The sequence below is a fragment of the Gracilinanus agilis genome, chromosome 4 (assembly GCF_016433145.1).
Source record: "Gracilinanus agilis isolate LMUSP501 chromosome 4, AgileGrace, whole genome shotgun sequence".
NCBI classification, from domain to species: domain Eukaryota; kingdom Metazoa; phylum Chordata; class Mammalia; order Didelphimorphia; family Didelphidae; genus Gracilinanus; species Gracilinanus agilis.
Window position 1 is genome coordinate 97643306 of NC_058133.1, and position 18153 is coordinate 97661458.

Sequence of the window (18153 nt, forward strand, 5' to 3'; positions counted from 1 at the left end):
TATTCCTCCCAGCTTTATGACACCTGCAAATTCTGTCAACATTCAATCATCTATATCAGGGGTCGGCAACCTTTTTGGCCATGAGAGCCATAAACGCCACATTTTTTAAAATGTAATTTCGTGAGAGCCGTACAGCGCTCACAGTGCGCACTCCTATAACAGTGCCTGAAAAAAATGGACTTTATGGCTCATGCAGAAAGAGCCATATCTGGCCCTCAAAAGAGCTAGATATGGCTTGAGGGCCATACGTTGCCGACCCCTGATCTATATTTAAATAGATGTGAGATTATGTCAGTTTGGGAATTCACTTTAGTGCTGAAGATCACAAACCATATGTGCCTACTTGCTCATGTTCACCCAAAAATTTATGAGGGTTAGAGGGAAAGAGAAATCGGAGGAGTAATATTCAATCCAATGAGCTAAAAGCCTTCCTCACTTTTTCCTGACATTAAGAGGATAATTCCAGCTTTTTATAAACCATTCCTCTCTCTTGTCACATGAATAGCCCACCTACTTTTTCTGTTATCCAGGTGTTGGTTGACATCCTTTACTCCTGATTTATGCTTTCATTTAAATCACAAACAAAAAACCTTTGATAATGCACTTGAATTATTCTCAAGGAGGGCATGCAAACCTATTACAATTCCAGTCCAAATATCTTTCCATTAAAAATGTCATCTGATCAGATATTTATTTAGAATAAGAAAAGTGTACATTTAGAAGGGTCAATGAGTTACCAATCATTGCTGGTCTAATATAAATGAATGAGAAGTGATAGTAATTAGAAGTCAGTATGTTATCATAAAAGAGGATTGGACTCGAGTCAGGAAACCTAGCTTGTAGTTATTTTACCCCAAATACTAACACCTGTTGCTCAGCTTTCAATAACTTGTGTAACCTTGGGACAAGCCTCTCTGGGTCTCCATTTTCTCATAAATAAAGGAAGGGGATAAAATTGCCTTAGACACAATTGCCCTCTAGCTGTAATGTGTGATTCTATGACTACTTTCTTCCTAACATTTGGCTGGGAAAATCTATATTGTGAGAATGGTAGTTTTGATTAAATATGGGGAGAGAAGTAATTTGTAGACTGAAAACACTTTTAAGTATAAGAGATCTAATAAGACCTAATCCAATATGCCAAAATAGAGCTGCTGTACTTAAACAAAGGTTTGGTAAAATTGAAAATTGAAATATAACTTGAGTTAATTTGGAACACAGGCTCATATTTAGAACTGGAAAGGATCTCTGTGAAGGAAAAAATGGCCCATGTGTACAAAAACAATTGGAGAAACTCTTTTCAAAGAAGGCAAAAATGGAAATTAAGGTGGTATCCACTTGTTAAAGAATAGCTAAACAACTAATAACATATAACTATAATGTAATATTGAGACATAAGAAACGATTAAATGAAAAATTTCAGAGGAATCTGGGAAAACTTCCTAGGAACTGATGCAGAATAAAATGAGAAGAATTTTATATAAAGATAAGATTAAAAAGAAAACAACTTTGAAAGATTTTAGAATTCTGATGAATGCAATGATAAACTCTCATATTAGAGGAAAGAAGATAAAGCATACCCATCTCCTTGACATAGAAGTAATTTTGGTCTTGGTCAATATAGATTTGACTAGTGAGTCTAGACTATAACTATTTGTAAAGGTTGTTTTTTTCTTATTTGTTCAATGAGGAAGAGAAGTGGGGTGGGGATATGACCTCTCCTCCCATCTCCGCCACAGTTAAGTGACTATTCTAGTTTCTTTATACCTTATTCTTTCATATAATCCATGACGCAGACACTAGCCTCCTAACTGTTCCTTGTCCACAACAGTCCCATCTCTCAACTCCACACATTTTAACTGGCTATTCCTTACATCTGGAAACACTAGCTGACTCAACACCACCATTAAAAAAAAAAAAAAAAAACACAACTTCACCTTCTGTCTTAAAATAGATACTAAGGATTGGTTCCAAGGTGGAAGAGAAGAGCGGTAAGGTTTAGGCAATTGTGGTTAAGTGACTTCTCTGGGATCACATATTAGAAGGGACCTCCTGTCTCCAGGTCTGACTCTCTAACCACTTAGCCACCTAGCTGTCTCTTTATCTTTCTCTCTAGACTTCCCTGGCAGAAAAAAACGACTTCTGGGGGCAGCTGGGTGGCTCAGTGAATTGAGAGCCAGGCCTAGAGACAGGAGGTCCTAGGTTCAAATCTGGCTCAGACACTTCCTAGCTATGTGACCCTGAGCAAGTCACTTGACTCCCACTGCCTAGCCCTTACCACTCTTCTGCCTTGGAGAGAATACACAGTATTGAAGCTAAGAGGGAAGGTAAGGATTTTATTAAAAAACAAAAACAAACCAAAAAAATGACTATCTTTTGACTTTCTTTGCATGGCAAGTGCTTAGCACAGAGCCTGGGAGGTGCATAATAAATGCCCATTGCACAAAAGTTTCTAAAAACCTGTCTCCTGATTTCTAATTTAATGCTATTAACATTAGCATATCTTAGTTGTTTACTAAAGGAATTATCGAAACCCTAAATATACCTAACAATCATCCCAATTTCTACTTTGTGGTAGAGAAAGAACAGAGCATTTTAACTCTAAAAAATTTAGTTACAAATCTTAACTTTTACTTAACTATCTATATGACCTTGAATAAGTGATTTACCTCTCTGGGTCATGGTCATCATCTATAAAGTGACCTTGAACATCATCTGGTTAAATTCCTACCTTTAAATCCTATGGTTCTACTTTAATGGTTTTTAAAGGAAGTTAAATTTCACAGCAAAATTAAAGTAATATGAATTTACTTTAAATAGGAGGTTCAATTGAATACCAGCGGCTCACACTGCCATGAAGAAAATAAGTAAAAGATTTATATATTTGATTGGTTTAAGTGAATAGGGAAATAAGAATAGGGACTGGACCTGTAATTCTACCAGTTAAGGAAAGTTCCATATGAGGAAGCTCTTTCAACAAATGCATGTGGACACTTTCTCTGAATCCTAAAAGCCTTAGAAAGTTGCACAGAGAATCAAATGACATTTTGAGTCACAAAGTCAATGTTAGAGGCAAGAAATAAACATAGGTCTTCCTAATTTAAAGGATAGCTCTCTATCCACCATATTATCTGCCTTTCAGGAGGAAGAAGTCTAGTGAACTAAAAGATAAAATTTTAAAGGAGTGGTAACAGTCCTGTTTGACCCATAAGAATGTGGTATAACTAAGTAAATTAGTTAGAACTCTGTCTTTAAAAGAGAAGACATTTCCAGCCATTCACAAATTCACAACCATTCACAAAACATATTAAGCTGTTGAAAGAGATACAAGGATGGAATGAATTATCTCTAGATTTCTGATGAAACAAATAAAACCCTAGCACAGAAAAAAAAATGCTATTTTCTGAACTACCATTTATAAATACCTGGATTTTTATGGTGCTGTTCTTAATTTTCTGAAACTTTTGCCATTGAATAAATCCTTTCACACTAGCTTGAATTCTTATAATGCTGTTCTGGGTTCGTAAATAAATTTTCCTTTGGTATTCTACAAACAAATATGTTCTATAATGATTTTGCAAAGTCAATGCTGATTTTCTACACAATATAGACTGCCTTCTGGCTTGCCACTTCCTCAAATAAGCCTGTAGTATGACAGCAGATCTTCTTTGCTGGACAAATTCTCCCCGATACATGGCCATCCAAAATAAAGCCTGAATTCTTTGGCTATCATCATCTTGCTTTACTAATTTTCTGGCAATCATTTTATGAAAAGCATCAGTTGTCCTTTCAGCTCTCCTCTGAGGATTTGTTTGTCTGTCCTGAAACACAGCTGAGGCACTCCGAGACCCTTTAAATTTAATCTTTGTTCTATAATGATGAAATGCTGACTGTATAATAATTGCCGCCATCTCTCTCTCTAACATGTTTTTATATTCCTGTCGAGCTTTCATACCTCTGAAAGCAGCCTGAATAGTCAGAATAGATCTTTGTGTAGTTAAAAATATATTTCGTTCAATTTTTGTTTCAGAATATAACCTATAATAAGTCTGTATGACAACAGCTCCATTTCTCATATTTTGATAGGCAACTCTGGCCTTGTACATTCGGAAGGTGGCCTGAATTAGGGTAGCAGCCTGATGCATACGTAGATAATTCCTTTGTAGTTTGATGCCCTTGTAAGAAGGTTGTATATAAGTAAGTCCTTTAGTGGGTACATGTGTCATAATGGATGGTCTGTATCTCCTCTGAAGAACTGTTGCTGCCCTAAAGGAAAGACTGCTATGGTGTACTTTAAAATTATTTTGGATACCAAAAGGAGTTTGATTTTCCTGTCTTTCGTTACTAGTCACTGTGGTCCCCAAAGCTGCCTGATTGCAAGCTGTTTCCTTCTTCATGATGAAAGAATGCTGAAGGGCTTTTTTTCTCTCTTTATATGCTCTGTATCTCCTTTGTATTACTTTAGAAGCCCACTGTATATCTTGATTGTAAGAATATTGTTTATACATTCTATAAGAGCTTTGTATTATGACTCCTACGTTGTGTTTTTTCTGTAAAAGCTGATAATCTTTCATTCTTCTATATGCAGTCTGGATAACCATAACAGAATTTTGTTGCTTTAGATAATCTCCCATCTCTAGTTTTTGTTCCCTGTGTACATAGGAATGCTGCCGGTTTACAATGGAAGTATGTTTCATGGCTTGATATGAAACGTATGCTCTGTGCCTTCTAAATGCAATTTGGATAATAGTGGCAGCTTGGTGCATTTCTTGCATCTTTTTTTTTACTATAAATCGTCTATAATGTGACTGAAGAACAATAACCGCCTTACGTAAACACAAATATTGTTGAAATTCACGCTTGGCACAAACTGTTGCTCGATACTTTCGCTGAATAAAAATTGTTGCCCTCTTGAGAGAAAGGTATCTTTTTCGTATCATTGAAGCCCTAAACCTCCTCTGAATGAGGGTTGCTGCTAAGTGTATTACTTTCAAGTGTTGCCTTGTTTTCATACCCCGAAATGGTGCCTGAATGCAAACTACTGAATGTCCCAAAATACTGTATTTACAAAGAGATATGTTTCTTTCCTTGATAGTACAATGCTGCTGCTGTGAAAGTTTAGTTGACTTGCATAACTCATCCAAATGCTTTTGTTGTGTGTACTTCCGATAGTATGACTGTATAACTGTTGCTGCAACTTTCATCTTTTTTAATTTTTGGCGTACTCTTGTGCCTCTAAAAGCTGCTTGAAGAATAATGGTAGACTGTAGAATTATCAAGTAATTTTTGCGTTGTACTTTACCTTGACAATATGCTCGGTATCTCACCTGAATCACAATAGCTGCCTTTCTCATGGTTCTATATTTTGCTTTTAACCGATGCATTTTAAACACTGCTTTAATATAAGTGGCTGCCTTGTTCATGTGTTGAATTTGTCTTCTTACTCGTACACCCCTGTAAACAGCTTGCATTTTAATAGCTGAATTCCTTAAAATGAGGTATTCCCAGTGCTGATGGTTTGCTTTGACAAGAGCTCGATACCATCTCTGTATTGTGACAGCTGCATCTCGAAGGGCTAAATATTTCTTTCTTGAACTATAAGACTTATATTTAGCCTGAATAGTTGTGGCTGCTTTGTGAAGTTCTTTCATTTGTTTCCTTACTCTCATTCCACGATAGGCAGATTGTAAAATAATTGTAGCCATTTTTCTTTTTAAATTTAGAGAATTCTTCTGCTTTCTGCTCTTGTAGGCCTTGTAATACCTTTGGATCTGAAGAACAGCTGTTTTCACAATTTTCCATTTCTTTTGATGGATATACATTCTAAAGTATGACTGTATGATGACAGCAGATTGGTTTTGTCTTTTAATTTGTCTTCTGACTACTCTTCCCCTCCAAGCTGCTTGAAGCCTCAATACAGCATGATAAAGGTCATATTCTTTGTGCTGCCTCTTTTCTAAAATTTTTGCTCTAAAATATTGTTGGATAGTCAGTGCAGCATTTCTCATCAATCTAAATTTCCTCTGAGCATTGACCCTTCTAAAAGCACATTGAATGATGACTGCAGCATTGTATTCCCTTTGAAGACACTTCCGAACTTTCCAACCGCGATAAACTGATTGAAGAAAAATCACAGCTGCTCTTATTTTTAAGAAATTCATTCTTATTTCATAACCAGTCTTATGTGCTCTATACCATCGTTGTATCTTGATAGAAGATTGAAGTACAGCTTGATATTTTAATCTCTTGTTGTGACCTCTAAAAGCAGTTTGAATTTTAAGAGCAGCAGTAGATATTTGCTTGAACATTTTACGAGTTTTATAACCTCTATAACCTGCTTGCAAGCAGACAACTGCCTTTTTTATTTCCAAGAACTTTTGTCTCTCAAAGATTTGTACTTTGTATGCCCGGTAATGATTTTGAATACAAACTGTAGCTCTATAAATTCGAAGATAGTGTTGTTGCTCTTTTCTCATTCTGAAGTAAGACTGCAGCAAAGTAACAGCTTTTCTCTGTGAGCGTAACTGTTTGCGAACCAGATGTCCTCTCACAACAGCTTGTAATTTAATGCAAGATTCCCGTAATAGCTGATATTCATCTCTATATTGTGTAGCGTATCTTCTGGAACGGTACCACCGCTGGATACAGAGTGCAGATTTTCTTAAAGTTAAATATTTTTTACGTCCCTGTTTCATCTTGATAAAAGCCTGCAATATTATTATGGCATGTTTCATTCTTAGAAACTTTTTTTTCAAGATGTAAGCACGATAATGTGACTGAATAACACAAACGGCTCTTATTTCTCTACACAAATTTCGAGCTTTCATTCCCCTGAAAGCTGCCTGAAGTTGTATAACTGCTTTGCGCTTTTGTAAATAGTGTGTTCTTTCAGTCCTTCCTTTCTGATAAGCTCTATAATACTTCTGGATGGTCAGTATGGATTTCTTCTTTTTAGCATATAACTTTTTGACCTTTAAGCATCTGAATGTGCTCTGAATGACAATTATAGACAGTCTGAGGTGTGCATATTTCTTCTTTTGTTTCTGCATTCGATACCACGTTTGAATGATAATAGCTGCCTTTTCCTCCCTAGCTAGTTTCCTGACTTTCCATTTTCTAAAAGTTCTTTGCAGTACTATGATCGCTTTGGTTTGCAGCTCTATTTTATGTCTTTTCCATCTTCTGAAAGCAGACTGAATTATCAATGATGAACATTTAAGGACTTTATATTTTTGTTGGTCTTCTTTTCTTCTCAAATAAGCTCGCCAATGCCTTTGTATAGTAACAGCTGCCCAACGATGTTGTCTAAAAGCAGAAATAGCTGCCAGCATTCTTATTCTAGCTTGAAGAATGGTGGTATAATGCTTTAATTTCAGAAACCTTTTTCTAATGGAATATCTTCTCCAGAAAGCCTAAAAAAGAAAATAAAGTAAATATGTACCATATTTTCATTTTTATTACTTCCAACTTTCTGAAAGGCAAGTTTTAAAGCAATGATGCAAATAAGCAAAGACATTATCCCTCTAACCTATGTAGAAATGTAATAATGACCATGTAAATTATCAGTAGATTCTTTATACCATATCTATCTTTAAAACTATATGAAAAAGTAAATTTATTTTATGTATAATGTCATAAAGTAAAATGTGATAACTAGACATGGCTATTTTGGAACAATGATTATGAATCCTTTTATAAATGTATTTTTAAGCAAATAATCTATAAATACTTCCTACTATGTTCCAATAATTATTTATAATTTATAATTGATACCATTATTCCTATAACTGAGATGTCTGTTAATTGAACTATTATGCCAATCATCAGCTCTCTGAATTCCCAGGTCCAAAACATTCCTCCTTGGCTTCATCTCCACTAAATGTACTGTTTTCTACTATTAAACTATAAGCTCATTGAGGGCAGGGTCTGTCCTTCCTTGTTTGAATGTTTATTTCTAGTCCTTAGGACACTGCTTGGCACAAATAAATGCTTTTCTTTCATTCATACCAATCATCATGAGAGTTGTGTAGGATACAAATAGAAATGCAAAAACAGTCAATTTTCAACAACAGCTCACCATATGTGGATGTGCTATACCGTCATAGTAGGATGCTTTTTTTTCAAATTCTTTTGGAAATAAGTATTCTATCATTAGCATACAGTCTAAACTGTTGACTCTAAGAACTAAACTTCTTCCCTTAATTCCTGCTCAAGACTATAAAAGTTTCTATTTCAAAATCAAATTAGTAAGAATCAATATGTATATCTCACCATTTGCCTTTCAGATGAATTCTAAAGTCAATAACAAGGCTTGCAAAAAAAACTAAAATAAAACCTTTTCTAGCTATCACTTTCACCCCAGTCTTATATGTGAAGCAGAAAGCCAAAATCAAGTATAATTTGTAATAAATACTATCATAAAGATAAAATGTTTTCATTCATGTTATTTTCCTTTTAAATATTGACTTTGGGAAATTCTAAGGTAGTCTTAATGAGCCAACATGAACTGACCCAAGAAGCTTTTGTGCAAGTCTGCTCTGGAATTTCTCTCTGCTAATCTAAGGATTTGAAAATTGATCATTAATATGAGATAAAATTAGTTCTTTGCCCTGAAGTCACAGTTTTCAGTGGTATTATCTTAATCAAATATCAAATATCCCAGGATACCTTAAGATTTTAATGGAAACTTTTCACATTCCAACCTAACCCAGATTTAAAATGGGCAAGAGAAATTTTAAGACTTCAATCCTAGTTTCCTCATTTTCAAAATCAAGAGGTAGGCCTGTCTCATCTCTAGAGGTCTATGATTCTATTACTTTCCTTATTCTAAATTAATAATTCAGAACCTATGGGCCACAGACCAGTACAGAATACAAAGTTATCAACATGAAGAGTCTATCAGTCCATGTGCACACAACTAGCTATAACAAGTGGCAATTTAATACACAGACTGTGTATACCAAATGTCTCAGGCAACACAATTTATATATGTAACTACACTTAAGATATATGTGGATATTGTTTCAATTTTAAATTCATTCTCAGTCAACACATAATGATAGTAAAAATTATCACTTAAAAGTCTGCAAAATTTTTATGTCAAAAAAGGATCCTCATATTTGACAAGGTTGTAAAGTAAACCTCTGGCTTAAAATCTAAAAAATTTCTAAGGTTAAAATTTTATTTTAACAAAGAATAATACACAACCTTTTTCTAGAGAATGCTTATTAGTCATTTCAATAATGTGTACTGTGTCCCACCTTAAGAAAACTGAAAACAAATTAATACTCTAACAATCCATTACACCTCAGCCTTTTGGGATAGAATTTCTGAATTTGAAGTAAGCAAAAACAAAATAAAACACTAAATAAACAAAAAGGACCTCTTCTAAGTGGGGGGTAAAATAGTTTTAACGAAATCTATTCACTTCCACATGTATCAGAACCACTTACACATAAAAAATATAGTTAGTTTTTAAAACAAGTTTTCTTATCTAGTCTTTTCTGATAACCATGGACAAAGAAAAAAAGATGGAGACCAAAAAGGGAGAAAGGAAGGGAAGAGAGAAAATAAAGCTAGAAAATCACAGAAGTCTAGAATTATTTGGCTCTGGTAAATAGTCTTATATTCCTCAACAATCCCTAGAGTTATCGCTTTATTACAATATAGTATTTTAGTAAAACTGATATTTTGTGTCATCAAGAAAAGGTTAAAATTATACTTAGTATACTTCATTTACATAAAAAATATATATTTTACAAAGTTATTTTAACCTTTTATGATAGAAATGTCAGTTTAGCTATATTTTAAGGACTTCTTACCTCAAGTGATAAACTATATTTATCTAAAAAAATCTAATTACACTGTATAATTAAAGCATTCAATATTTCAATAAATCTATGAGGTTAATGTGGGTACTACCTCCAATAGTGCAAATAGCAACCCACCTATACTTGCTCATTCTGCATGATTCTTATATATGTCCTTCCACAGCTCCTCCATGGAGAATCTACCCAATATATTGAAGACAGCTGAGGAAAATTAATGTACAGTTGTATTATTTATTAGTAATTTTCAGTAGTATTTATTAGTAATATTTCTATGGGAAATTATTAATCTTCCCAAAGCCCCTTGACCTTCCAAGTTCAGGCTAAAATATGGCAGGCCTTGAGGCAAATGCTGGGCTAGGACCCTTTGTCCTTTGTTCAAAGTTGTAACTATAATCAAAAATATTCTCTCTGAGGCATTTGAAAGCATAAGCTCTTTTTGTCCTTGCTAAACATTACCATCTGGATTTGAGGTGACCAGGTCCCCAATTTTTCTAAACAACTTGCTGGGAAAATCTGGGCTTCATTTCCTACTATTCAATTTCTTAACATACCAGAGAAGGGCAAGTTTGTTAAGTTTCCCTAGCTGGTGAACTTTCACCCATTTGAATTCAGGATGGTTAGGTATTTCCCTAATTTGTTAAAGATCCACCTTTCCTCTGATAAAGTAATGAGGGAGGAGTTGATATCTTTAAGTCTATTTCCTCTTTCAAAATATCAATTAATGGGGACTATCGGGGAGGTCCAAGGAATGAACTGTCTAGCCCAGGGATGGGCAAACTTTTTAAAGAGGGAGCCAAAGGAAAGGAAATGCTCATCTGTCAGTCTGTTTCTAAGGCAAATCTTTCAAAGTTTCATTGTATTGCATCCTACTCATTGTATTCGTCAGATTAGGAATAATGTTGCGCAGCCAGATAGAACGTTTCAGGGTCCCCCCCACCAATCTGGCCCACGGGCCATAGTTTGCCCATCACTGGTCTAACCAATCAAAGAAAGGACCTACACACCTTCCTGAATAACAGTCACACCTCACTGAGGGTCTTTTGCATGAGAGGCAGATGTAAGGACCAAATCCTTCATTAATGTACTGCATGCCCATTAATAAATGATGTTATTTCCTGGGAAAAAAAGCTTTATATTATTTACAGGTTAAAATTCTGGGTACTACATGGGTGCTCTATGCCTTTTAACATCCCATGTGTTCAATCTAGTAATTAGGCTGTCATGCCCCTTACTCTCACCCATGACAGGTCTACAACTTTTCCAGTCATACACTTCCTCAGGGACATTCCTTATACCACAAAATTCACAAGTCACTGTAAAATAATGTTACGCCTTATGCCAACTATACATCTTTCCAATGCCAGGTGGGCGACCCCCTCCTCCATTTTTCTTTTTCCTTCTTTCAGAGTTTTTAGCCATATAGCATCCCTCTCCAAAAATTAAATAGCAAAAAGAAAGCAGGCTACATTGCATCTGAGAAATTATTCACTTTTTCTTTTCAATAATTTCAAATAATCCCTACTCTTCAATCCTCACTCCCCCCTCTAAAAAATCTTTTTATCAAGATTTTCTCAGTAATGGCAAATGGCTATAAATCATGCATCAGAGGGGTCAAACACAAAGACAGCAGGCCAAATATAGTCTGTAACACTCCTGAGCATGGATGTGGATCAAATCAGATTAAAATATAATTGAGAAGTGTTTAAGAAAACAAATAAAAATACAATAAGAAGTAAAAATGTTTATGTGGTTTTCTAAGTCAATATGTGGCCTACAGAGATCCTTAGTATTATTTGCTTTCCTCATTCTCCACTCTTTCTCTTTCTATTTAAGTTTGACACCACTGTCATAGGTCACCAGACTCTCCAGAATAAACTAGTATTTTCCTGCAACGCAAATGTATATAGCACAGAGACATCAAATGCCATATAAATTATAAAATTATCACTCACTAAAATAACACTGACACAAGTTCAAATAAATGAGATGTCCAAATTCATTAAAATATTGTTAATTTTTAGAAAAATCCAGTTTACGTTCAATTTTTCAGAAAATCTTTGAATATAAAAAGTAATAATACACACATACATAAACTATTTAAGAATCTACCTTCCTGTTGCCCTGAAATTAATAAAATGTAAAACTAATGCCTTCCATTAGATTCAGTACAATCAAAATTCTTATTGCCATAATGGATTGTTGGAAACAACCAGTCAGTAAACATTTATGAAGCACCTACTACATGTCAGGAACTGCATTAAGCACTGGGGATACAAGAGATAATGTATCTATTTATCCTAAATGGGAAGTAGTTAGGAGTCAGGGAAAATGTTATTATTAAAAAAAAAGAGCTAGTATAAGTACCAATGAGGATGAAACAGCAGGCTCCTCTTGTATCATGGATATTGAAACTTGACCTCTCCCAATGTGTATACATACATGTAGTTAGATGCATTTGCACCAGACATTCACACGTGTACACAAGCAAATATACACATACTTATTCACACACCTATAGTCTATCCCTGCACTCATTATGTGTTCATCATTCATTATATTTAAGAACTTCCATGGGCCAGGGAATCTGGGGAGCAGGGACTAAATCTCTCATTCTCATCCAGGTTGGACATGAAGCAAGCATTCTCAGGGCCAATCCTAACTGGCAGAGAACTTTTAACTTGCTGTATTTCTAACCCGAGCCAGGTACCTTTTCTTCAGCAGCCTGACAGCTCCCTACTCCCAGAGGCTTACCAGACTTGGGACTCTATTGCCCTATTGAGTTTAGCCCTATTTCAGTTTAGAACTTCCACACTCAAGCAATCCAACTGACTCAGTTTCCTCAGCAATAGGGTCTACAAGAGAGCAACCACTCCTAGCTGTTTAAGAAATTCTGATGGGCATAAAATAAAAAAATATAAATATAAATATATAAAAAAGAAAAAAAGAAATACATTGTAATAAAATTAAATCTAAATATAATTTTAACTTCACTTCAAAGGATGGCACTTCAAAAAGATGATCTAAATGCAACAATACAATTCCAAAATACTTTACTGTACCTGAATAACCACTGCTGATTTATTTTGAATTTTTTCCAGTTTTGCTTTCCTTAACATCAACATTTTTCTCTGTGCTAAGTATCTTCGCCAGTGTTTCTGAATAATTACTGTTGCATTAAAAAGTTTTTTCACTTTTTTCTTGGCCAGAAAATTGGTTACAGCTGCTTGAATTACTCGAGCAGCTTTATCTTTCTCCTGAAAATAAAAAACAAAAGATATTTTTTATTTATTTAGCACCTACTATATAATTTTATTTATTTAGCACCTACTATGTAAGCATGAGAGCTACGAAGGCAAAAATGAAATGTCTCTATTCTCAAAAAGCTGACATTCTTGCAAAATAACTTGTAAATAAATAAACATAAAATACAAGCTAAATTGGGTTGGTTTGGGGGAGTAGGGAGAGGAAGAGAACAAAAAAGATTTCATTTAAAATGTGATGCTTGAGCAAGGCTCTGAAGGAAAAAAAAAGATTCTAAGAGGAGTTGAGGAAAGAGAACATTATGAGAATAGGAAAAGCCAGTACAAAGATATAGTGATAAGAGATGGAATGTTTAGAACAGTGACTCCCAAAGTGGGTGCCACCACCCCCTGGTGGGTGCTGCAGTGATCCAGGAGGGCAGTGATGGCTACAGGTGCATTGATCTTTCCTATTAATTGCTATTAAAATTAAAAAAAAAATTTCCAGGGCTGCTAAGAAATATTTTTTCTAGAAAGGGGGCGATAGGCCAAAAAAGTTTGGGAACCACTGGTTTAGAATAAAAAATAGCACACATACCAGTATAATTGAATTATATATTGTGCAGAGAAAGAGAAATTTAAAAAGAAAGGTACATTAGGGCCAGGTTATGAAAGTCTTTAAAAGACAAAAAGAGAAGTACAAATTTAGTCACAGAAACCACACAGAGTCATTTGAGTTCCATGAGTAGAAACATGACACAGTCAGACTTCCCTTTAGGAAAATCACTTTGACAGCTATGTGGAGAACAAACTGGAAAAGAGGGAAAGTTGAGGCAATGAAACAAGTCAAGAAGATAGTCTAGGGCAGAGGCAAGGTAAAAGGTGTCATGGAAGTATGATCAACATAATTTGACAACTGGTTACATATATGTGGCTGAGGGATAGTAGGGAGTTCCATCTAACATCCTGGATGATGAACTATATTAGTATCCTCTGCAAAAATGAGAATTTCAGAAAAGAGTTGTACTTAGTGGGAAGGGAGTGGGAGAGATAATGAGCTCATCAGTCACATCACAGGGAAGGAAAGTGATATGACAATTAATTCTGCCTCTAGGTTATTCTTGAAGAGGATATACTTAAATAAAAATGTAGAGTCATATAACAAAGTAAATCTAGTTACATTCTAGCTACACGAATTCCATCATTTTATAGGAGCACAATTCAGGTAAAATACACAAAGTATACATCCTAAAATTGAAAAATAGTACCCAGTGGAATAACCAGCCTAGCAGTTTTTTTGTTTGTTTGTTTTTTTGCTTAGCAGCTTTTAAATATAAACATAAAGAAATGGTGACTATTGATTAATAGTCATTAACACTATAAGCGATATATATGTGGCATGATGTGTATGTGGGTGTGTTTTGTTGATGCAAGGAAGCTATGTTATTATCGCTCACAATGAACATTAAACTGGAACAGTAGAACTTTGAAAACTTCCCCACAAAGTTCTCAAACTCATCTCAAATCATTTTTACTTATTAATGAACAATAAACTAAAAATTTATTCAACAAGCATTTATAAAATGCCAGAACTTCATGATCTAAGTACGGAGTATATAAAGGCAAAATGAAAACTATTCCTTGCCCTCGTGAAGTTTGGATTATACTGGAGTAACACATGACTTCCACACAGAAAAGTGCAAGACAATTTAAGGAGGAGAGAATACTAAAAACAACAAGAATCATGAAAGGCTTCCTTTTGGAGAGGGCACTAGAGTTGAGCCTTGAAGAAACTGAAAGCTACTCTGAGGCTGAAGTAAAGAAGCAAGAGACATAGGGCAGCCTATGTAAAGGGCCTTGCTTAATGAGAGGTTGGAATACAGACATGTAAAAAACCCATGTTAAATAAACCTGAAAGATTAGGTTGATTTCAAATGTTGAAAGACTAAAGCTGAGGAAATAGTTTATTACTCTAGAAATAGTTAGAAGCCACTGAAGACTTACTATGAGGGAAGTATATCAATTATTTTGTGGGGATTTCAATATTTATGTACCATCCCATGCACCGATTTCCAGCTATCTTCCAATTTACCAATCATTAAATCTCATTTTTATTTAAATGTACCTGGTAGAGTTTTAGATTTGCTTTTATTTTGTATTTTCTCCAAGTTGTTTGAATAACTCGAGCAGCTCGTGTTTCTTTGCGAAGATCTAAAAGTCTTGCACAAAGAAATGACAAATAGGTAATGACGACCTATAAAAGAAAACATGAAAGATTAAGAAACAAAGATTACATTATTGAAAATTTCATTGATATTGAAAATATCATTTGCTTACCCTTTCATCAGGAATTGTATTAGACATGTCTGCATGATGAATCATGGCAGGTATTCCACCAAGATCTCTCACCGCAGAGCTGACCAACTGAAAATTTTTTTTCTCATTGTCTAGGAGCTCTGTGTATAACACTGAGCTCTCTGTTGCTATATAGTCCAAAAAAGAGACACATTAGAATAACCAAAATACAAATTTGACATAGCAAAGAAATCATATAAAAACTTGTCAAAGAATGACTAACCGTGATCAAATGCTCCAAAATAAATATCTAAACCACTTCCATCAGATTCAGAAGATGAATTTAATGCCACTGAATCAGTTTTTGCATATTCTACTGTTTGAGTGGTACGCTGCAATATTGCTTCAAAAGGCAGATAGGATGGATGGTAGTGATGAATCAGATAACATAATACTCTTCCATCTGAGAAAGACACTGTAAAGTTTTCCACCTGATTGAAAATTAAAAAAAAAAAAATATATATATATATATATGTACATATATACCATTCTAACTTTTGGGTAATGGAAAATGTAATTATTAATTGCATATTTTAATTGGTTTTATATAATTTTTAAAAACTAAAGGAAAATTGTTGCTTGAGAAAGTTGAATTTCATAACAACATTTCCTCTAGAACTTTAATACTTAGAAGAAATGTGAGAAATGATCAACAGGGTTAAATGTCATTTTGTAGAAACTAAAATTAAAATAACAGAACAAAGGGAAAAAATTGACATTTATTTTTATTCCATTCTCTTTATCCCATTATATTTTCTTTATCTAAGTGCATATTTTGGTTTTTTGATTTTATAAGTACAGACTTATGATTTCACTAAAGCTGAGATCTCAAAAAAAACAAACCACTTCTCTCAACTGAAATGTTAACTCGTTTGCAATTTAAAATGATAAAATTTGCCTGGGACAAGAAGAAATTAAATAACTTGTTCATAGTTACTAGTATATTATATTCAAAAGATAAGGCTTCATGCCTCAGGTCTTCCTGATTCCATGCCTATTATCTTTTCCCTACATCTACAATACCATGGTACCTCTCTTGTATAGTAGAACTTTAAAAAAATAATAACAACAATTAGTTTTAACTTTTAAAAGGTATACCTTAAGAAAAAATAATCTACTACAAATGATGAGAAATAGTACTGAACTTCATTACTACTTAGCCACTGTTTAAAATGAAAACTAATTAAGGACAAGAATATTTAATCATTTCTTTAAAAACATAAATATGCCATGATTTTGCTTTTTAGGTAATAGAACACATGACCTTTGCATAAAATCTGTGTTTATTTATGTGAATGCATATAAGCTATAAATCAATAAGGAATAATATCTAAATATATTAAAGAAAAAGAAAACATAAATACACATTTACCAGTATATACACATGGGTCACCTTAAAAACAAAATCTTACTTGAGGATTGAAATTTTTAAATACTACTCTTAAAAATACCTTTAAAAATGTATAGTTCAAAAAGAAATGAAAACTCTAGGTGACTATAAAAATTAACTTACTTTGTTGTTATAGAATGCACAAACAGCATTTACCCAATCCATCAGCAATTTTACATTTTCATTATGGTGTTCCAAGGAAAAACTTCTCTGGCTCCTTTTTTTTACATAGGTCAAGCCATTAGGATATGATGATAGTGCTATCATTTTTCTTTTTATATTTAGTGAATGTTTTAAAAATACAATTTCTTCTTTTACCTGCTCTAAATTAAGCAAAACGTCCACCTGAAAGACCAAAGTTACCCAAAAAAAGAGCTTAATTATAGACAGCATGTTAATCTATATTTTTTAGTGTAGAAATTTAAAAATTCTTACAAAGTTACACAATAGTATAATGAACTTGCAATGCCCTGAATAATAACAATATCCTTATACCCTTCCCTTGAGACCAAATCAAATATAAGAGGCTAGAAAAGACTAATCTGTTCTAGAAGAAAAAGAAATGAATTACTAACACACAAGCACACACAATGCCCACCCTACACAGTATTAATTAGCTCCAAGAAAGTACAGTTTTAAGTGAAACAGTACATAGGCTCATAAGCAAAATAGTTAGCTAATTTCATAGCATATACTAAATAAAGAATACATAAAAGATACTAAATGGAAATTATTTTCCCATAGTCCTAAAATTTGAAGCATAAAAGCTTAAAATTAGTCTTTATGGCGACCTGGGAATTAAACAGCAATTAGTGAGGATGGAGCCATTCTGGCCAAGAAGGGGCTATAGTAAATACATATTCTACTTCAGTCTTTCATGAGAGGTTGTTTCAAAGAGGAAGAAATATTATAATTTAACAATTTTAAAAGATCTTAGGACACCAAGAGAAAAAATAGAGGCGTAAAGAATCACAAGAAGAAAAAGTAGAAAAGGAATATTTCAAATGTAGAATTGGAGAAGATAGTTGGATCACGGTTTAAATCTAGAAATAATAGGCTTCTGGCCAAAGATGAGTAGCCCTAACAAGAACTATTAATAACAATGCCATTGTCTGTAGTCTTGTACATCTAATAAAAAATGGCTTTAATTTAAAAGAACAAGGGAGATATATGACTACCCAAAAAAGCTAATTGCAAAAGAGATTACCAACATCAGAGAAACAGCACTAGAGAATGACCAAAAATTCACAGGAAACAAATTAAAGCAATCTTAAAAATCATAATAGGGCCATCAATTTAGAGTTAGTAAGGACCTTAGAGGTTATTTAGTCCAAATTAC

General features: G+C 33.9%; 1 protein-coding gene across 1 annotated transcript in view; it reads right to left on the bottom strand.

Moving 5' to 3' along the window:
* The window catches only part of ASPM (assembly factor for spindle microtubules), a 67210-nt gene that overhangs the window by 13737 nt on the left and 35320 nt on the right, over nucleotides 1-18153 (bottom strand). Inside the window, exons 13-18 of the mRNA XM_044672806.1 lie at nucleotides 16938-17159; nucleotides 15648-15855; nucleotides 15407-15546; nucleotides 15195-15323; nucleotides 12890-13084; nucleotides 3426-7412 (exon numbers count right to left, since the gene is read on the bottom strand). Of these exons, the coding sequence (XP_044528741.1) occupies nucleotides 3426-7412; nucleotides 12890-13084; nucleotides 15195-15323; nucleotides 15407-15546; nucleotides 15648-15855; nucleotides 16938-17159 (4881 nt within the window). The remainder of the gene's footprint in view (nucleotides 1-3425; nucleotides 7413-12889; nucleotides 13085-15194; nucleotides 15324-15406; nucleotides 15547-15647; nucleotides 15856-16937; nucleotides 17160-18153) is intronic.